Here is a 22,608-nt window from a genome sequence, read left to right on the forward strand (position 1 = left end):
CTTACCCAACATTTTCACTCACAGCACCCTACCACAGAAGAAATGCCTACTTGAGCTTAATATTTGTGAAACTGAACTGGGATTGGGCTCCAGACTTTGGGGGAAGAAAGGGAATCCTGAAGCCACTTTCAGAGTCTGCGCCTAGGGAACTGGGAGTAAGGAGGTGTCTGGGTCACCCTCGGGGTCTCTTGAGGGAAAGAAGCAAAAAACTGGGCTTTTCAGTGAGGATTGTGAAACTGGATCTCACAGAACACTGGGGTAGAGCCTCAGGATGTTTGTAAGCCCGGAAGAAGTGACTTACTATAAGAGATGTTATGTGAGATGGGAGATGGGAGCTTCTAGAGCTGAAACCACTTCCTTTACTTCCTGATTATGAAAAATCCCCCAGTGTCCCTGCTACTTCTGACAACCGGTTATAAACCTAAGCTACACACAAGCCCCACTTAGGGTTCAATTAATTTGCTAGAGTGGCTCACAGAACTCAGAGAAACATTACACTTGCTAGATTATCAGCTTATTATTAAAAGAAATAATTGACATGCAACCCTACATAAGTTTAGGGTGTACCTCATAATATTTTGTGAAGTGATTACCACAACAAGTAAAGTTAGCATCCATCATCTCATATAGGAAATACCCAAATAAAGAAGAAAAGAAAAAGAAAAAAAAATGTTTCCCTTATGAGAACTCTTAAGATCTACTCTTAACAACAACTTTCATATTCAGTCACTCACTAGATAACCTTTCCATCAACAATGGGCCTCACTGTCCATTGTCAATGTCTAACATGATCACAAGATTATGAATACACAGCCTAGGTGTGCAGTGGGTTATATCCACAAGATCTGTATAAGTACACTCAGTGATGGAATCTCTTAGTGACACATTTCTCAGAATGTATCCCTGTCATTAACTACACATGACTAGACAGCATAGAGTAGTGGTAACTATCATGATCAAGTTGTACGTTACATTCCTAGACTTGTTCATCTTATGACTAGAAGTTTGTGCCTCCTGACTACCTTCACCCAATTTCCCCTTTCTCCCACTCCACCTCTTGAAACCATATGTCTCATCTCTTTTTCTACAAATTTGATAGGGTTTTTCTTAAATGCCACATGTAAGTGAGCTAACATTGTATTTGTCTTTCTTCATCTGACTTATTTCACTTACAGACAATGGAATATTATTCTGCCAGAAAATTTCTAATCAGATCACCTGCCCCTTTTTAATTGAATTAGCATAATACCCTCAGAGTCTTCCATGTTATTGCAAAAGGCAAGAATACATTCTTTTTATAACTGAATAATATTCCATTGTATATATATTTATATTTTCTTTCTGCATCCATCCATCTTGTTTCATTTCCTGCTTATTGTGAATAATGTTTCAGTGACTGTGGGGGTGCACGTACCCTTTCAAGTAAGTATTTTCATTTCCTTCACATAAATACCCAGAAGTAGAATTGCTGGATCATATTGTAGTTCTATTTTTAATTTTTTGAGGAACATTCATAGTACTTTCCAAAATGGTTGCACCAATTTACATTCCTACGAACAGTGTACAAGGGTTCCTCTTTCTCCACATTCTTGCAACACATGTTTACTGTTTTTTGAGATGACATCTCACTGTGATTTTGACTTGTATTTCCTGGATGATTAGTGATATTGAGCACTTTTCCATACCTGTTGGTCATCAGTACGTCTTCCTTGGAAAATTTTCTATTCAGACAAACTGCTCATTTTTAATTGCATTGCTTGATTTTTTTTGTTAATGAGTTGTATAAGTTCTTTATATATTTGTATATTAACCCCTTATCAGATCCGTGGTTGCAAATACTTATTCCATAGGTGTCTTTCATTTTGTTGATTTTTTTCATTTGCTGTGAAGAAATCGTCTAGCTTAATGTAGTCCCACTTGTTTATTTTTTATTTCCTTGGTTGTGTTTTATTGGTTATTTTATTTCCTTGGTTGTGGCATAGCTAATAAATCATCACCAAGAACCATATCAAGGAACTTTTTCCTTATGTTTTCTTTTTTTTTTTTAAAGATTTACTTCTGCAAGAACCAGGGTATAGGCCAGATGCACAGGAGGGTGAGAGGATTCACCAGAGACAGAGCGGGGAACAGAGTAGGCAGACTGACAAAATACACTGCTGATGGGAGCAGCCAGCAAGACAGGAGAGGCCTGCCGCACCATGTGGGACCCTCGCTGGCTGGCCAGGATCGAACTGGCGCGACAGAGGCTGTGGACAGCTTCACAGCACAGCACTCAACCACCTGCGCCACCAGCGGAGGCCCTTCCTTATGTTTTCTTCTAGCAACTTTATGGTTTCCAATCTTACATTTAAGTCTTTAATCTATTTCAACTTAATTTTTGTGAGTGGTGTAAGATGAAAGTCTAGTTTCATTCTTTTATATGAGAATATCTAATTTTCCCATCACCATTTATTAAAGAGACTGACTTTTCTCCATTGAGTATTCTTGCTCTGTTGTCAAATATTAGTTGACCATTTTGTATGGGCTTATTTCTAAACTCTCAATTCCATTCCATTGGTCTATGTGTCTGCTTTTATTGCCAGTACCATACTGTTTTGATGACTATAGCTTTATAATATAACTTGAAGTCAGGAAATGTGATACCTTTCACTTTGCTCTTCTCTCTCAGTATTACTTTGGCTATTTGGGGTCTTTTGTACTTCCAAATAAATTTTAGGATTTTTTTTACCTTTCAAAAAAATCACTATTAGAATCTTGATAGAAACTGCATTAAACATATAGTTGACTTTTTAAATGCAGGTAAGAATTCTGTCTGCCTAGATCTGAATGATGGACGTTGCAAGCCCTTTCCCCCTTCTAGATCACAATCAGTTTCCCAGTGGTCAAGCCCCAAAGTTTCCACTGCAATTCCCATAGGATTACAGGTATGGATGTCTCAAGAAGTGACCCACGACACTAGGGATCTGGATGCTCCCTCAAACTCTTTTTTTCCTTTTTTTTTAAGATTTTTTAATTTTCTCTTATTTATACAAGAACCGGGGTACAGGCCAGATGGGCGGGAGGGTGAGAGGATTCACCAGAGACAGAGCAGGAAACAGAACAGGCAGACTGACAAAATACACTGCTGAGGGGAGCAGCAGGCGAGGGACAGGAGAGGTCTGCTCGCCATGTGGGTTGCTCTGAGGCCGGCGGGGACCCAACCCACACTGCAGAGGCTACGGACAGCTTCACAGCCCTGCGCTCAACCGCCTGCGCCACCAGGGAGGCCCGCAGACTCTCTTTTCCTATTAAAAGAACTTTAGGCACAGGGAGACTTCTCCATGAGGTGCTGAGCCATCTAGGGGAGGCACAATATGGTCATCACATAGCTGTTCCTCTTACCATTCTCATGTGGACTATGTTGGTCTCTGTAATGCAGGTGGATGCTTCAGCCTCACTCCCATGTTCTAGGATGATTCTCTCAGTGGTATCCTGTTCCTGAATAGTTGTTCAGGAATAACTCAACCTCTGTCTCCATCCTGGTAACATCACTCTCCAATATTTTTTTATAAATCACATTATCACAGGGGCTGAAAACTTTTTTAGAAATAGATAATATTGGTGTTTGTACAACTTTGTGAATATAATTAATTCCACTAAATATATAATTAATATAATTAAATTCCACTTGCACAGCAAAAACATAAATTTTAGGGCATGTAACCACAATATGTAATTTAGGTTTTTTACCACAAGTTTTAAAATTCCCACTAAATGAAAATGTATATAGATAGCAAAAATTCCAATTCACGTTATATACTTAAGATTTTTGTACCTTGCTCAGAAAAAAAAAAGTCAATAAACTAATAATTTTTAAAAGTTGGTGCTGCTGGTGTGGAAGATGATCTTTGTTAGACCTCTGAGAGGAAGAGGAAGTCTCAGAAAGAATTGCTTTCAGTTATGTGATAGATGACAAGGCAGTGGAGTGACGAGCACATCTCCGCTGCTGGGAGCATGAACTGGCTGTTCCAGTTTTTCACACTGATCTTCTGCCTTGGTCCAGGTAAATGTCAAAGTGACTCATGTAGTCACCGAGTGATTCTCTGATTTTTGTGCAGCTTGCCTTAACCTAAAACATTTTATATAGGTATCTATCTGTCTCTCTGCCAAGGTGCTGTGTGGGGTTCATGGTGGTGCCTGAGAAGATGCCTCCTTTACTTAACGTTGAAGATGGTTTACCTTGGCATGGTTCCAAGTCAGCAACTTCAAGTGTGTCCTCAGTTAAGGGAATTATATGCTGGGGCCTGGGAAATGACACTATCTGGGGTTTATGCCCAGGCTGTTGTGGTATGAGGAGTACAAAGTTTAGGAAAATAAGTCTTCCTTCAAATTAGTTCCTCTCTTGCTGTATAACTGCAGGTAGGTTGTTGTTTCTTCCTGAGTTTCGTTATCCTAATTTAAAAATTTATAGTACAGTTTAGTCAAAACTGACGCTTCCAAACAAAGCACTAGATATAGATTTCTTAGCTTTTGCTGACTGAAATAAGTTCTCCACCTGCCACTTCCTCTGATGTAAATCAGATCTACTTTGTCCACTGTGCTTTGAATGCTAGAGAGAAAAATGTGAGCTTGTCCTGTCTGATGTGCATTATGTGGAAAATTTGAAAGTTCATGTCTTATTTGGAAAATTACAAGCGATCCATTGGGGCCAAAGTATAGGATTTGGGGCAGGTGAGGCAGGACATGAGATAGGGAAGCTAGTCCAGAGTCAGTCCTGGCTGAGCAGCTAAAAATAGTTAATATTCATTGAGTGGTTATTTTATCCCAGACACTGGGCCAAGTTATGTCTATGTATTATATAAACAAGTTTCATGGGTTAGATCCACAAGTTCTATGCATTTATACTATTATTATCCTGATTTCTAAGTGAGTTGTTAAATGAATTTAAATAACTTGCTCAAATTTCATTAGCCCAGGGTGGGGGTGATGGGGGTGGGGAGAAAGCAAACATTGTTTAAAAATGAACAATGATGTAAAAAATATATAAATAAAAAAATTTAAAAATAAAAAAAATAATTTCATTAGCCAGCAGATGGCAAGCTCTTGCAATAGTTTTGAGAAACAGTGACAATTGAACAAAAGTGGCAGCAGCACATGAGAAAGGAGAGAAGCAGGAATCATCATAGATGTAAAATAAACTAGATTGGCTGCCAGTGGGAATGAGAAGAAAGGAGAATTCAGCAAGTCATTCAATAAATATTCATTGGGCACCTATTAGGTGCCTGACACTGTTCTAGTTTCTAACAATACATCACGAACAAAGCAGGAAAAAAAGCTTGCCTTGTAGAGTGAGCACTTCAGGAGGGGGAATGAACCATAAGCATAAGTGAAATGTACATTGGGTAGTGATTAATGGCAAGAGGAAATAATTCAAGAAGGGAAAGGGATATGAAGTGTGTGGGGTGACAGTGAAATTTCAGACAGAATAGCCAAAAAAAAGTGGCAAAGTTGGGGAAGAAGGGAGCAGAAATGGAAATAAAGGTGATTTAATTTTAGACATAATAGTTTTAAGACATCAATGTGATATGTGTGAGGACATTCCCTGAAAGCAGCTGGAAATTTAGGACTAAAAGAATGCCCAAGGCTGGAGGCTTGGCAGTCAACAAAATAATAATTGAAGATAAAGAGAAAAGTGAAAAAGAATAGAAGCTTAGGAACACATATCGGATGCAAAAAGAGAAAGAATTCATTTATACATTCAGAGATCTTCCCCTAACTGGGGAACAGAGACCCACATCTCTGAACCCATCTCTGGAATTAAATATTCAGAATGTCCTCATGATAAAATTCCCTTGAGTCTCCCCATTTCCATAGATATGTCTCATAATAACCCTATGAAAGTACACTATTCCTGTCCCACTTCAAGGAAGAAGAAACAAAACTTAGACCCTTAATAACTTGCTCAGTGTCACAGTTGGGGAACAGTGGCACCATGGATGGTGGAGAAAAAGAAGCATACACAAATGTGTTCCCTGGGATTCTGAGGCCTGGGAGGAGACCAGTGATCACCAGTGTTAGAAATCAGGGCACTCTAGGATCTGGGCTCATAACCACTTCCCTATTTTGTTAGTTTGTACACTCTTACATATTCATATATATATGTATATGTGTATTGTGTGTGTATGTATATGTATATGTGTGTGGACAGGCATGTGTCTGACGACAGGTACATTTTAAGAAGTGTGTCAGTAGGCAATCTCATCATTATGTGACTGTCATGGATGTTATTACTCAAAGCTAGTACACATATGTACCTACATATGTGCTTTCCATCGTTGACTGGAAAGCCTAGTAACATAAGACTGCATATCACGAAAGGTGATGTTGCAGAAATAAATTCTAGCCTTTTACCCAGACAGGGGAAGAACAAGCGGTACTTTAGGAATGGTGAGGCCAGGAAAGCTTTATTACTCATGCATGAGGTCTCAGACCTCGGTAGTCCCATAAAGTCTGAGCACTGTTTTAGAGACAAGAGTTTCCTTCATACATAACTACTTCACACTGATAAAGTTGGTTAGTTAGCATACAAATTCTTGACACAGAGAAAGGGGAAGGATACAGATCTGCCAGGATGGCCTGGGAGATCAATCAGCCTAGCAGGCTGCCAGACCTTGTTTAGATATGCTTATTAAAGAAGCAAATTATTATTTACTTTTCATTTCCAGGTCTATGAATCTTTAACAGGGAAAGATATCTTTTTCTTAGTGGTTCCCTTTCAGTGATGCTAAAAAGAAATAGGCAGGTGCCACTGGAGAAAGAAATAAGGAGATCTGCTTTGAATTGTGTAGGAGGAAAAGATTTCCTCAAAAAGTAGCATCTTGCTCAATGTTAAAGGATGTGAGGAGTCAAGGAGGGAGGACTCTGATGAAGAAGCATTTGAGGCTGGGAGACCTCATGCAGCGAGCAGTCTGTGTGGAAAGGAAGGAAAACCACTGTGGCAAGAGAGGCAAACAAATAAAACCTATACCAAAAATAGCATGAAAGAACGTGATGCATTGTACATTCATTCAAGTGAGTCACACACCACCTTGCTTCTTTCAGAAAATTTAGCTGAAAAGATAAACCATGTAGAAAAATAATTCCAACAGGTGTCACTGAAATGATGCCCTGGGAGAAAATGAAACTTGTGTTTTCCCATTTTAACAATTTGTCAAATTTGTTAATGGGAAAATTAGTAGGAAATTATATTAAAATGCAAACTCTGGAATAGAGACTAAAATTCTGCATTTCCAACAAGCTCCTGGATGACTAAGCCTACTCACAGACCTGACTTTTAGAAACAAGATTCTGCCAAATAAGGAACCAAGAAAAAAAAAATAATAAATAAAAAGCAATATTAACAGGCAACTATAAATCAGAGACATTCTGCCAGGGAGGGGGAGGGAGAGGGATCAAAACAAGGATTTTATAAACATGCATCCTGGGCATGCATGTGGCATTCTAATTTTCCTGGCATATGGAGACACTTTTCAATGCCTTAATTCTCCAAAGAAACTTATTTATATATATATATATATATATATATATATATATATATATAAGCAAACTATATATATATATATATATAAAGCAAGGTTCTAGATGTCATCAGGCTTTGGTCACAGTGAGGTTAGAGAGAAAGAGAAATAGGCACTGATTCTTTGAGTATGTTTGCAAGAAGCAGATAGAGGTATTTTGTTGCACAGGTGAGAATAGAGAATGGAAATGTTGGCAGAACCAAAATGCGTAGTCTTGCCAAACAATGCTGAGGTTTTAGCTCTTTATCTAAGTCAACAAGGATCTGTGAAACAAAGGAGCCAGGGGCAAGGTGGTGGGGGTGGGGTGGGTGAGCCAGACCTTGTCCCCTTACTTCTCTTTTTCTAGCTCTGTGACACAATGTGTTCATTTGAGACAGACTTCCTAGAGGTGGACGCCTCTTTAAAGTGGCTCAGTAATCAAGGCTTAAATCAGACATTTGCTTTACAAAAAGAACCATTTATCCAAGCTTAATTACATACCGTTGTTCAAAGTGGTCTCAGTATCCTTTTTTATTTCTTTGAGATCTGTAGTAATGTCCCTACTTTAATTTCTAATTTTAGTAATTTGAGTCTTCTATTTTCTTAATTAATCTAGCTAAATGTGTGTCAATTTCGTTGATCTTTTCAAAGAACCAACTTTTGGTTGACTTTCCATATTGTTTGGTTATTTCTGCTTTAATCTTTAATATTTCCTTCCTTCTGGGTCTTGGATTATTCTGCTCTTCTTTGCTAGTTTCTTACAGTATTTAGTTAGATTATGATGAGGTTTTTCTTTTTTTTTAATGCAAGTGTTATAGAGCAACCCCGATATTAAACGGGTTCCTGGCTGTGGGTCCTCACCCGCGCGCTTTAAAGGGACTTATGAATACTCTACTACAGACACACACAAAAGGGTTAATAAAAGGTTTATTTACAAGAGAAAAAGAAATAAGGAAAATGTACAACTCAGGGAGAAAATAGGGAAATAAAGTCTTTAATGCGTCCTACCCAATCCCACGACCTGGAAACCCAAAGTCACTCTCAGAGCTGGCCGGACACTGCCAGCTGGTGGAGAGCCAAAATGGGGGCCCCCCAAAGCCCACGTGTCTGCCTTTTGTATCCACCTGGCTGCTTAACCCCACCCTCAGGTCCCAGCCACCTTCCCTTTTGTGGTGATGGGATTTGGAGTTCCCAGTGTCTTTGGCTTTGACCTGGGGTGGGGGTGGAGTCCACAAAGCCTATATGGAATTTGCTTTGGGACATCCTTTTCCCCCTAACACAAGCATTTATAGCTATAAATTTCCCTCTCAGCATTGCTTTTGTTCCATCCTACAAATTTTGGTGTGTTATGTTGTCCTTCTCACTTGTCTTAAAGTCTTTTCCAATTTTCCTTGCAATTTCTTCATTGATTTGGTAATTGTTCAGCAGTGTGCTCTCTACTTTCCATTTCCTTGTGAATTTTTCAATTTTTTTGTTGTTCTTTATTTTTAGTATCATTCCACTGTGGTTGAAGAAGATACTTTGTATGATTTTAAACTTTTAAAAATTGCTAAGATTTGTTTTGTGACATATTCTAAAGAATGATCCATGTGCATTTAAAAAAAAAGTGTGTGCATTCTACTGAATTTGGGTGGAGTGTTCTGTGTATGTCTATTAACCTGGTTGGTTTATAGTGTTGCTGAAGCCCCCTATTTCCTTATTTATCTTTCTTTATTTATCTTCTGATTATATGTGACTTAATGAAGTCTTCAATTATTCTTGTAGAATTGCCTATTTTCCCTTCAATTTAGCTAATGTTTGCTTCATGTATTTTGGGACAGTTTTTTAGTGCATACATGTTTATAAGGATTACATCTTCTAGCTGGATTATCATATTTTAACTTTGAATAATCGTGTGTCTCAACGATATTGTATATGTTCTAAGAAATGCAAGTTAGGCAATTTCTGTGTTGTGTAATCATCACTGAGTAATTATACAAAGCTACATGGTGTAGTCTACTACACACCAAGGCTGTATGTAGGACCCACCATGGTATATGTGATCCACTGTTGACCAAAATGTAAGTGAGCATTGTGTGATTGGCTTTGCCTCATGTAAAAGTTTTTTACTTAGTCTATTTAGCTGTTATTAGTATATAGTCACCCCAACTCTCCTTCACTAAGTATTTGCATGAATGTTTTTTCTATCCTTTCATTTCTAAACCATTTGTGCTTTTCAATCTAAAGGAGTCTCTGAAGACAACAGAGTTAAATCATATCCATTATGTTAATCTCTGTGTTTTAATTGATAACTAGATCAATTTACGTTTAATTACCAATATGGAAGGTCTTATTTCCTGTATTTTTCTATTTGTTTTCTATGTTCTATATCTTTTTTTCTTCAATTCCATCATTACTCCTTTCTTTTGTATGTAATTGATATTTTTAAGTTTTGGTCCTTTTCTCATTTCCTTTTCTGTATATTTCTTTGTATGTTCTCATTTGTTATACTGGTGATTACTATTAACCTCTTCAATTTATAGCAATCAACTTTGGATTAAGATTGTCTTAACTTCAATAGTATGCCAATATTCTACTACTATACAGTTCCATTCCCTTTACATTGTTATCAAAAATTACATCTTTATACATGTGTGCCCATTAACAAAGTCTTATAACTATGGTTTTATGTATAGATGAAATCATAGGGTCTCCTCAAGGCTTTTATAAACGTGACTCCTGGGTATGCATGTGGTGTTCTAATTTTCCTGGTATATGGAGACACTTTTCAATACCTTAATTCTCCAAAGAATCTCTTTTCAACCTACTGTTTCAGATTTTCAGCTTCTCTAATGTTTACCTTGACTGTAGTCTATTGTGCTAAGTGGCAATGGGTAACACATTTGCCTCTCAATGTTTATGAAGAATACCCTCTGCAAAGCTACTTTTCCACTTGAGAGTGCTGACTTAGTTAAAACAAGGCAGGTGCCTTCCATCAGTTCTTCAGACGGTACCCAGACAGGTCAAAACAGACAAATATAATTCTTTCAGAATAATGGCAGCCTTCTGGAATCAAGGACTATGGTCTTAGCAGTGTGCAACCAAGCCAGGGAAGGGGAAAGCAAATAAAATGCTGCAAAACTCTCCTCTCAATTTTAAGTTGCTTCTTTCTTGATTGCTTTGGTTGCTTTCAACCTTTGATTACTTTATATATTTTGTCAAAGTTGATTCGGGAAGTGTTTGTTATTATTTATACTATCATTTATTTATTTATTGGTGTTTCTATTGAGGGATAGGTCATTACAGCTACTACTATGTCTTTTTTTTTTAAGATTTATTTATTTATACAAGAACTGGGGTACAGGCCAGAGGCGCAGAGGGGGTTGGGAGGTGAAAGATTCATCAGAGACAGAGTGGGGAGCAGAACAGTCAGGCGGACCGAAAACACTGCAGAGGGGAGCAGCGGGCTAGACAGCAGAGGTCTGCCGTGCCATGTGGGTATCTCTTTGGCCGGCTGGGAATTGTACCCTCACTGTAGAGGCTGCAGACAGCTACGCAGCTCTGCACTCAACCCTCTGCAGCACCAGGGAGGCCCCTATTGTGTCTTTTTGACTGATGTCACACACCTTAGACTTTTGGTCAACAATTTCATCAAAGTAGTCATTATTCCCCTGAAATCCCTCACTCTTTTTGTGCCACAGCTGCCACACAATGCTCTTTGAGATATTGATTATCCCCAGCACCTTCTTCCTCTGCTCTTGGCTACATGGGCTGAGTGTATTTAGAGAAAGTCACAAAACCCTACTGACTTTACAAAAAATATCTGTCAATCAACCAGGACCAAGTCCTCCTCACTGTTTCCTTTAAAAGCTGACTCAAAAGTCCGATTTTGTTGTTGCACTTGATACAGCATGCTTTGATAAGCTGACTCAAAAACGTTACGATTTTCATCCCTTATACTCTTAATCGTTAAATCAAAAGCCGGGCCTCCCTGGTGGCGCAGCGGTTGAGCGCTGGGTTGCGAAGCTGCCCGCGGCCTCTGTGGCGCCGGTTCGATCCCCGGCTGCTCCCTGGCCACCAGAGGAGGGTCCCACATGGCGCGCAGACCTCTCCTGCCGCCCGCTGCTCCCCTCAGCAGTGTACTTCAGTCCTTCTGCCTGCTCTGCTCCCCACTCTGGCTCTGGTGAATTCTTTCACCCTCCTGCGCTTCTGACTGTACCCAGTGCATGTATAAACAAAACAAACAAACAAATAAATAAATAAATAAAATGCCTCTATTAAAAAAAAAATCAAAAGCCTGATTTTGTTGTTGTATGGCCACGTTAAAAGCCTGAATTTGTTGTTGCATGGCTATGTTAAGAGCCTGAATGTGTTGTTGCACATTCTCAGTATGTGAAGTAGAACTTCTACCTCTCACAGAAACAAGAATGTAGCAAATTGCGCTTACACATATTACCAAAAAACCACCCAGAAGCACAGTCTGTAAAGGGATGGCTTGTAAACCACCCATGTATGTATACAATAGTAAAATCACGTGCCATACACCAGGCTTCATCAAATTATTTATATTAATGAAACTGGTGGTGATATTTAATGGAAGAAGACTACTCAAATTCAAGGCCGGAAGGAAACTGAAAGAACTCAGGCTAGGGATGAAACTGTATAGGCTCATGGTTGAGGCCATATTTGAGTCAAAACGCACCCACAAGGGCTGTACGCACAGGGAAAAAACAGACTTTTCAGGACTAGAGACAAATATTATACTGCTAGTCCTGCAGAACTAGTGCGCTTATGGTGACCAACGCAAGGAATGTTACTTTGGGCTGGTCAACCGCGGGTGTAACTTGGAAACCACGCTGGGCGCCAAACTGTTGTAGAGCAACCCCGATACAAAACGGGGTGCCTGACTGTGAGTCCTCACCCATGCGCTTAAAAGGACTTATCAATGCTCTACTGCAGGCACACGTGAAAGGTTAATAAAAGGTTTATTTACAAAGGGAAGGGGAAATGAGGAAATGTACAGCTCTGGGAGAAAAGTGGGAGACAAAGTTTTAAATGAGTCCTGCCCGATCCGCCGATTAGGAATCCCAAAATGGCGCTCTGAGAGCTGGCCGCCAGCCAGGAGCGTTGAAGCCAGGAGGCGAGAGATCGCGAGCCAGAGAGAGCCCAAGGCCCACGTGTTTGGTTTTTTATATCCAACCTGGCTGCCCAACTCCACCCTCAGGTCCCAGCCATCCTCCCTTGGTGGTGATGGGATTTGTCTTTCCCAGAGTCTTGATGGCTTTAGTCTGGAGTGGGGGTGGAGTCCACAAAGTTAATCCTGTATGGGATTAACTCAGGACATCACTTCCCCCTAACATGCCCATTTATTGATCACTTATCAGTGTTCTTATAAGTTCCCATGGTTGTTTTTGTGTGTCTCATATGTCTATCTTTACCAAAGCTACTTGTCTTTGAACAACTTTAAGACCAACCTAAGTGAAATGTCTCAAAATTCTCCCACTTTTATATTCAAATCTGTATCATTGTTCTTCACATTTTGAGGAAGAAGAACCTACCTCTATCCAAGACTATTCCATTTGTGCCCCAAGCCATCTACCTTGCCTACTTCCTCGGAAATAATACTCTATTTTAAATATTCCCTTTCATTTTGCTTGACTTTACTCCAAATGTACTCATGACTCTGTAATCCTAAAGAGTAACATCCTTTAACCTACTTCTTTCTTTAGATGTTATTTATCATCCCCTTTCAAATAAGTTTCTTGCAAAATCAGACACTACCCTCCTTTTTAACTTGCTTCATGCTGAGCTGAAACAGCCCAATGCATATAAGCAGGCCTGTGTCAGTCTAACCCAGGATTTAGGTTAAAAATTCTAGTTCTCTGACTTTACTCTATTTTTCAGAATCAACTCATTCCTGCCTTTTTCCTATCTAAGTACTGCTTTCTTTATACCATCCCATTTCTCAAAAATATGCCATATTTCTGGGCCTCCCCGGTGGCGCAGCGGTTGAGCGCTGGGTTGCGAAGCCTCCCGCAGCCTCGGCAGTGCGGTTCAATCCCTGGCTGCTCCCCGGCCACCAGAGGAGAGTCCCACATGGCGCGCAGACCTCTCCTGCCGCCCACTGCTCCCCTCAGCAGTGTACTTCGGTCCTTCTGCCTGCTCTGCTCCCCGCTCTGGCTCTGGTGAATTCTCTCACCCTCCCGTGCTTCTGACTGTACCCAGTGCTTGTATAAATAAATAAATCTTAAAGAAAAAAAAAAAGACCCTGCTACACTCTTTAAAAAAAAAAAAAAGAAACAAAAAAAAATGCCATATTTCTTAATATACCTTCCCCCTGGGGAAAAAAAAAAAAAAAAAAAAAACATTGCTTAAGACACTTCACATTCTATCCTCTATAGTTTGCCTACACTCAGTTCCCTGAGCCAGGTTCTGGGACACAAAAAGTTGACTGACATTACTCCTGGGTGGAATAATGGATAAAACAAGTAAATAAACATACTCCCAAATGTTCGCTGATTCACTATCCTCACCAGAAAGGATGTAGAGGACCTCAGCACCCCCCAGCATCAGCCTTATGAAGTCCCCCAGCATCATGTAAAGGATGACCTCAGCCTTATGTATGACCTCAGCCTTATGAAGTCCCCCAGCATCATGTAAAGGATGCTAGCCCAGTGCATTCCCAAAGCATCAGTGCAGATTCTAGGCAGAGTGGAGCAAAAGGCCTCCTTGTGCCTCCTGGGCCACACACCTCATCAACTTGGACACATGCTTGTGTCCAGATGTTCTCAGAGGGACTTTTTAATGTTTTCAGTAAATTCTCACTGCCACCTGCCTAAGCATAGTGATTCAAGTCCATTTTTCTTAGACCTGCAGAGAACTATTTCTCTCCCCTCCTCTTACCACCTTCTTCCACTACAAACTCCTTTCTCTTCCCTATGTACCAAAGCAAAAATCCCACAAATACTACAAACAAAAGCAAAGAGGTATTTGAGCTCATCCTTAAAGGACACATAGGAGCTCACCAGGTAGAAAAGGTGGGAAAGGGTGTTTGAGGCAAAAGAAATAACATTGCAAAAGAAAAAGGTGTGTCATTCTTGGATGAATCACAAACAACTGAAAGATAGAGAATCTCTTGTCTTTATTCCAAACAATGTTATCTCCTCTAGGAAGTGGCCCCCAACAAGCTTTAACTCTTCTCAACCATTCTTTTTCACTGTGCTCCCATAAAGCATAGGCCTCTATTAATTCAACATGTATTGAACTAGAAATTGTGTTAAGTGCTAGGAATATAGACTTAGTAAACCTAATTCTTACCCTCAAGATGATGGGAAAGAGAGGAAAGCAATCTCACAATATTGACAGAATGAAATATTTGATGTTTAAAATATAGGGTGCCATTCATGGCAGGAGGCATGTGGAGTCAAGGTATGTCTTAGTCAACATCTAGGGGCCTCCCCGGTGGTGCAGCGGGTTGAGCGCAGCGCTGTGAAGCTGTCCGCAGCCTCTGCAGCACAAGTTTGATCCCTGGCTGGCCAGGGAGAAACCCACATGGTGCAGAAGACCTCTTCTGTCTCGCCCGCTGCTCCCCTCAGCAGTGTATTTCGTCAGTCTGCCTGTTCTGTTCCCTGCTCTGTCTCTGGTGAATCCTCTCACCCTCCCGCGCCTCTGGCCTGTACCCCAGCTCTTATATAAATAAATAAAAAATCTTAAAAAAAAAAAAAAAGCCATCATCTAACACAGCACACCATGACTTTTCCTCAGGATCTTTCACCACCTACTGAGCCCAGAGGACCAATAACATCTCGTTCAGCAATGTATTCCTAGTCTTCAGCCCAGAAACTGGTAGATAAAAGGGATCCAATAAATATGCTTTTGAATGTCATTTCTAAGCCTTTACTCACAGAATTGGCATAGAACTGAGCAAATAAAACAATAAACAACTTAATAAATAAGTAATTGCTATCCATAAAAACAAAGGAACATTTAGGAATATGCTAGATGAAGGAGGAATTTCCCAGGGGGCTCCTTGATTCACTCACAAAGAGAATTGGTCTTTAAATTCTGGACAGAAAACCTCCAAGATGAGTCCATTCACTCAAAAAGTATTCTGTGGATACCTACATGCACAAATCAATGTTCCCAATTGTCCACAACAAAGAATGAGACAAACAGAAATATTTGCTTTCATGTCATGGTCATGAAGAAAGAGCAATCTCAGAGGGCTTCCCTAAAGGAAACATTCTTGTGAAGGATGTTATCGAGGTGAAAGACTGAGCCTGTGGCATGTATTCCCTGGGCAGAGAGACCTGTAAGTACATGTACCTTGGCCTGTTCTGAGAACAGCCAGGCCAGAGAGTTTGGCAAAGTGAATAACAGGAGGAGTTCTAGGAAATTAGGTCAAAGAGAAAAAAGTGACTAAGTTTTTTCAGCTCTTTTAGGCCATGGTAATAATTCTGGTTTATTTGGTTTTTTCTTGTCATATTAACCTTTATAACTGAAATATAATACACAGAGACAACTATATACAAATCCTAAGTGCCAGCTCAATGAATTAATCATAAAATGAATAAAAACCTGCATACCCAGACACAAGTCAAGAAATGGTACATCACCAACAGCCTAGAATTTCTCCTTTATATTCCCTCGTTCTTAATATCCCACCCTCCTCCTCCCAGGTAACTTCTCTGCTGACTTCTGAAAGCATAGATTTGCTTTTCTCCTTTTTTGGACTTAATTAAATGGAATCATACCTCTGTGTTCTGGTTATGTCTGGATATATTTTTGCTACAGATTTTACTTATGATATTCATTCATGAGTTTCCAAAAGGGAAGAAGGGTCCAGTTTACTAATAGCTGTGGGAAATAAGAGATGTGGGAAAGATGTGATGATGAGGTAATTGATGATGAAGTGTCCATGTACCTGGCATTCATATGATAATCCAGGAGAGAGAGGAAGCATGAGCACTCCCAGGAACTGAGCGTCAAGGTCCTGAGAGACATATCCTCCCACTCAAATGCTCTCCTGAGATTGAGATCTCAAGAATGTTGAGGTCAGGTTATGGTTATTCATTGGTTCATGTGAACATTTCTAAATCCTTGGTGCCCAATCTTATTATTAGCTCTCTAAATCTCATAAGACTATAATATTGGACACACAGTAAGTAATGCGTAAATGTTGAGCTTTAATTATCCTTCATCAGCAAAGACTTGTGGTTTTTGGAGTTGGTGTCCTTATTCCCCTCCACCTCATGCTCAGAGAACTCAGGAGCTGGGACCTGACAGTGTGGTCATGAGCCAGCAGTGACCAGCCCGTGTGGAAGGTGGACCAGGCCAGGGTCAACTGAATCTACTTCCCATTAACCAAGAGACTTATACATTTTATTGTGGGTGGAGTCTGAAATTATCCATTTCAACACTGCCTACCCTTTTTCTCTTGATCATGTGTCTAGACTTCAGTGTCAGAGAGCTCTAATAGACTGGCAGAGTTGGGGCAAAGGATGCGGGCGTGGGGAGAAAGGCAGCAGGAGTTACAGCCATTTCCTTCTGTGTTTACAGGGAATATGGTTTTGCCATGCAACTTATTCACAAAGGAGTTGAACGGGGTTCTGGGAGAGTCCATAACTCTTCCCTTGGGGTTTCCTGCAGAATCGAATATCGAATCCGTAACCTGGCTCCACGATGGAACATCTATGATTTTCATAACGCCAGAAAAACCACCAACCATTACTAAACTAGAAATGAAACATCGGATCAACGTCACCAAGTCCTACTCCTTACAGCTCAACAAATTGAAGATGACAGACTCAGGATCGTACAAGGCCCAAATAAACACAAACAAAACATTGTTTTCCTGTTACACACTGAAGATCTTCAGTGAGTCAAAGCTTGGGGTTTACTCATAAGTGGACTAAGAAATATTGTATATTTCATTCTATGTGACTGCAACTGTGCACCATCACCTAGCAGGAAAGTGCATGGCACTGAGTCAGACTGAGGTCCAACAGGAAAGCAACTCGTGGTGTTGCACGGTCAGTTAGTGACAGCTAGAGCAGAACTTGAGTCTTATGTCTCTCTGCCTGCTCACTCCCTTCATATGGCTTTGCATTTTGTGAAAACAGTGAAATGTCTATTTCTGTTACATGTACCTGACATGCATCTGCCATGTGATCCTCATGAAAGGCCCATCAGGTGGCCCTGCCTCACCCCTGAGCTAGCATCAGTCACAACCACAGAGAAGCCACACAGGGAGAGAGAGTCCCACATGACTACTGTACCCAAGGGCCAGTCTGACCCATAGTGGAGCAGTCAGTGTCCAGAGTGGTAGTCTGCATGGGAATTGTTCCCCAGGATGTGCTGAGAAAGAGAAACGTCTTAAGATTACTTTATTTCTAACAATATTTTCCCCAAATGTTGAATGTAAATAACCTCAACATGAAATCAAATTATGGGAGCTATAATGAGGCGGATTATGCATTCAATTAGAAATAAAATCTTTCTCACTACCAGTGACCTACAGAGATGCTTTGGGTGGCCTTAAGATAATCACCTAGTAGGAAATTGTGCAGGAGATACAGTGTTAACAATCAAATAAGACAACTTCAAAGGCCCTTGGGAGTCCATAGTTCTTATCTACTGGCCAGCACACAGTGTCTAAACTTCACTGGAGTCCTTTGGGTTTAGACATGGTATCCAGGTCACCAGGTCACCACTGATCAAATGAAATGTCATGTTACAGGGTTTACATGTTAATCTTTAGTATTCCTTATATATTTTGCAGTTCCACATTACCCCAGTCAGTCATGTCCCTGAAAGACTTGGACATAGTACGGGTGAATGTGATGGAAAAGAGGATTCTGGAAAAGTTCTGAACAGGAAAGCCAACTAAAAGAGCAAAATCACCCTGTGGCTATGTATTTGCTTCCCAAGGCTGCTAAAACAAAGCAAATGACAACAAATCTGATGACTTAAAACAACAGAAATGTTATCCTGTTCTGAATCTGGAGGCCTGAAGCCTGAAATCCAGGCATGGGCTGAGCTTCACCCCTCTGGAGGACTATTTGTTCCTCACCTCTTCCACTTCTGCTTGATGCCAGCATTCTTTGGTGTTCCTTGGCTGCATTGTTCCAGTCTCTGCCACCAAAGTCACACTGCCTCCTCTTCTTCTCTATTTTTCTCCTCTTCTATCTGTCTCAATTTTCTCTCTCCTTTTCTCTTATAAGGACACTTATCTTTGGATTTAGGGCCCACCCAATAACTCCAACTCATCTCATCTAGGAGTCCTAGACGCACACATGCACACACACACACACAAACACACACCCCTGTGGATAGCCTGAGGACAGATTCCATTCCAGGCTCCATCACACTTGCTGAGATAATGTTTTTCTGCCACACTCCTGAGGCTCCATGCCAACACTTTCTCAGGGTCTTTGGGGAATCTCTCCTTCAAGGCACACATACACCAAGAGATGTATAAGCTATACCTACATACTTTACAAAAGTGCAAAGAAATTACATAGGCTTATAAAAGCATTGGGCAATGACTATTTTGTACCAGGATAGGCATGGTAAAGATTTGATCTTATGGGATAATATCAATTAACTGGAGTAACTGTCTAGAATTCAGTTAAGAAAACATGTTGAAACCGTGGTATGTTTATTCATTGAGTCAAAAATATTTGTTAAGCATGGGCAATCTAAACAGATGCTGTTCATATTTCATCATATTTCTCACTGAGAAGATGACACTGGAGCCAAGACCTGTTGGAGGTGAGGGTGTGAGTCACACAGATGTCCGGATGAAGATCCATCTAGGACAGACTCTTCTTTGTGCCTGGTGGCATGCTCAAGGAATGTTGAAAAGAACAAACATGAAGGAATAGAGTAAGGGGAAAAGAGTAATAGGAAATGAGACCCATCAGGAAATAGGGGTCACATCATGTGAGGTGCTCAGAGCATCACTTTGACTTCTACTCCAGAACGAATGACAGCCATCAGAGAATTTTGCGATAAATAATATGATTTGACTTAAAGACTTAAGGGACAAGGGTGGAAGCCAATGACCTATTAGGTTGCTATTGCAGTGATCCATGCAAGAAATGAGGTTGGCTTGGACTTGGGTGAAAGCAATGGAGGGAGTGAAAAGTGGTTGTGTTCTGAATATATTTTGGAGATAAAGCCACCAGATTTCCTGAGGTGGGGCTGTGAAGTGAAAAGATGAATCCTGGCTGAATCCAGGACTTTTGACTTGAGCAATTGGAACAATACAGTTGTTATCAATTAAAGTGGGGAAGAACAGAATTCTCAAAATATTGAGTTTGAGATACATAATGGAAATGTCAAGTAAGCAGTTATATAATCATCAGGTTGAGAAAGGTAACGAGATAGATGTTTGAGGTCAGTCATGGACATAGATGGCGGACATATGACATTCATGCCAAATATTTGCCATTGGTGTGTTACTGTCTCACTAAGTCTCATAATTACCTGAGAAGCAGGCATTGTTGCCCAGGTTTTACAGGGGTGAAACCATCATGTCCATGGTGATGTAGATAGTAAATAACAAAGCCTTGGTTCTAACCTAGGTCTGCTTGACCCCAAATCCAGCACTCTTGCCATTACATGAAAACTTCATTTTGGCAAGATGTGTTTCCTGACTCCTACTCAGTTAACTTAGCTTAAAGCTTTACTGTCTTTTATGATCAGACATTGGAGTCCATCTGTCCTCCACCACTGGGTCACAGTTAACCTTCAGGCCAAGGGAAGGCCTTTCTTGTACTTCTCCCATGTTCCCTTAGAGTCACAGTTACTGATATCATATTAGGCAATATTTTCTGGTCTTTGCTTTCAGAAGTTCCAGCAATGCATGTCTTCTCAAATACACTGAACTCTTTGATCCCCAGAATTGCTTGCTTACTCTCTTTTCCTTCACATCTTCATTTCCTAATTCTTTGGTTCTCCACAGTTCCCTTTCTGTCTTGCTGATCTTCCCCATCTTGGTCTTTGTCATCATTGGAACCAGTATCCTCAGCAATGAGGACCAGGATTCCCACCAGTTTGTGGAAATATGGTTGCCCAAGGAAGTTAACGTCCCTCTTCAACTCCAGCCAGGGAATCCCATGATGGAAGACACTGGTCCCTTCTACCTGGTCTTCTGCTTTCACCCTAAGGTGGGGTGGGGGACATTCAGGTAGTCTCCAAGTATCTTTACACACTGGGCAGTGCATAGGCTAGAAAGGACCCCAGGGGTAAACTGGAGCCAGAAAAGTAAAAGTGGCCAACCCAAATCATCTGAGTAGTTGATAGGAACCCAGGTCTTTCTCTCCCCTCTTCCCCCTACTGGCTGTTCTGTATCATGTCAATGTCCTTCATCAACTGGTCACCCAAAGCTCTCTCCAACCAGGTAGCTGTGTTATTTACAGAGTTTACAGATCATAACATGTAGCAGAAGGTCAGTAATACAGAAACATGAGAGGGACAACATTCTGAGTCAAGTCTTTTGTCCTTATTCCAGAATATTTCTCTACACACAGGGCGAGTGAGTAACTTACATGTTACCAACCACACTCAGCTGTCTAAAAACGGAAACTGTGAGGTCTACCTGACCTGCTCTGTGGAGAATCCAGATGACAGTGTCTCCTTTGGGTGGCAGGAGACAGGAAACATGAATCTAAAAGAAGTAAACCTCACTGTCTACTGGGACCCCTGGAAGTCCAGCAAGCAGAACAGCTACACCTGCATGGCTGAGAATCCCGTCAGCAACATCTCCTCCTCAGTCTCTGTCCAGAGTCTCTGTGAAGGTGACAGTTTGTCTTAGTCTCTCTAGGAGCCCTGAGCTGCTGTGGGGTGTTCACACCATCACCCACATCACTCTGTGATCCCAAACCAATGCCCCAGTGGGAGACAATAGGGAGAGGACACACCCTACTCAGTGCCCAAAGGCAAAGACCTGAGGGGTACAGAATCTCTTCCTCCCGGTCTCCCCCAGGCTGTGTGCCCCATGTCTGCTGTAAGAGCCCACTCTCAGAAAGCCTGCCTGGGGAGAGGCAGAAGGGACTCTGCTGAGGCTTCTGAGAAAAATGTTCATTCATGTCTCAAGTGCAATTTTTTTCTCTTTTCAGGACTTTTAGGAAAACCAGTCCTCGGGGTCACGTGGATCATACTCATATCCCTGACTGTGCTGGTGGTTTTGGTGCTGGGAGTCTTCTTTCTTTTCTTATTTTTTAAGAAGAAAAAAGGCATGTTTCCTTTCTTCCTACTTATGTCTTCTCCAAGATTCCAGAAACAGAGCTAGTGGGTGCCATTTGCCCATCCTATGGGAGACAGATAAAGGGAGGGAGGATGTGAAAACCCTGGCTCCCACATCCACTGGGACACCCTGGGCTGTGGCCACACACCTGCTCATCTCCTGAGGGAAGTGCCACTGGCATGCAGAACCCAACCTTGGGACCTGACTGCCTTTCCCTTTGAGGTTCCTTCCCACCTCATCCTCTAGAGACACCCGTGGGGGTACAGATGCTTCTCCTTCCACAACCTTAAATTTCAGTGTCCCTGACTTTATTTTTTAGGTGAACTTTCGTTCTCTTTTGAGCAAACCCAGCATCCTGGTGAGTTTTCAAACTCAGAGCTCCCCACAGTTAATGGGTGGGGAAAATCAAATGGGTGAGAAAAGGGGCGATCAGAGGACAGGGTCTTGAGAGGAGGGGTCAGAATGCCACTGCTCAGATGGACCAAATAGTGCCAGGGGACATGATCTGTGACCAAACATGTCTGTCCCTGTGGGACGTACAGGGTCCTTCACAAGCACATGAGCTTCTTGGGTTGAGTTAGGGTCCCTCTCACCCCGCCGATGGATAAGCAAGTATGGTGCCTGTTCATTCTCACCCAGCAAGCCCAGCACTGGGACAGGACTAGAGCATCACAGACCCAGAGAGAGACAAAATGCTGGCCCTACCACCACACTCAGCCAAGGCTGGGAAGTAGGTGGACCTGGTCAGAGAAGAACTATGATGTAGACACAAGGCCCAGGCTCTGGACTCAGACTGGCACTTAGTATCGTTTCAGGGGGAGAGGGATGTGACATTGTGTAGAG

At 41.2% G+C, this 22,608-nt stretch overlaps 1 protein-coding gene across 1 annotated transcript; it reads left to right on the top strand.

Annotated features, from left to right (window-relative positions):
* Nucleotides 1-3,976: 3,976 nt before the first annotated feature.
* On the top strand, nt 3,977-21,863 carry SLAMF6 (SLAM family member 6). Its single transcript, XM_054693916.1, has 5 exons — nt 3,977-4,042; nt 17,073-17,390; nt 21,050-21,316; nt 21,638-21,708; nt 21,792-21,863. Exons 1-5 carry the CDS (start codon nt 3,994-3,996, stop codon nt 21,861-21,863), a joined length of 777 nt encoding a protein of 258 aa, XP_054549891.1. The 5' UTR covers nt 3,977-3,993.
* Nucleotides 21,864-22,608: the final 745 nt, after the last annotated feature.

The sequence above is a fragment of the Talpa occidentalis genome, unplaced genomic scaffold, assembly GCF_014898055.3.
Source record: "Talpa occidentalis isolate TD23 unplaced genomic scaffold, MPIMG_talOcc4v2.1 talOcc4.12, whole genome shotgun sequence".
NCBI lineage: Eukaryota > Metazoa > Chordata > Mammalia > Eulipotyphla > Talpidae > Talpa > Talpa occidentalis.

Bases quoted from the DNA above. Each gene is read 5' to 3' on its own strand.
- SLAMF6 (XM_054693916.1), top strand. From the start codon at position 3,994: ATGAACTGGCTGTTCCAGTTTTTCACACTGATCTTCTGCCTTGGTCCA. The intron at 4,043-17,072 runs GTAAATGTCAAA...CTGTGTTTACAG, and splicing joins GATCTTCTGCCTTGGTCCAG to GGAATATGGTTTTGCCATGC. The intron at 21,709-21,791 runs GTGCTGGGAGTC...GTCTTCTCCAAG, and splicing joins TGACTGTGCTGGTGGTTTTG to ATTCCAGAAACAGAGCTAGT.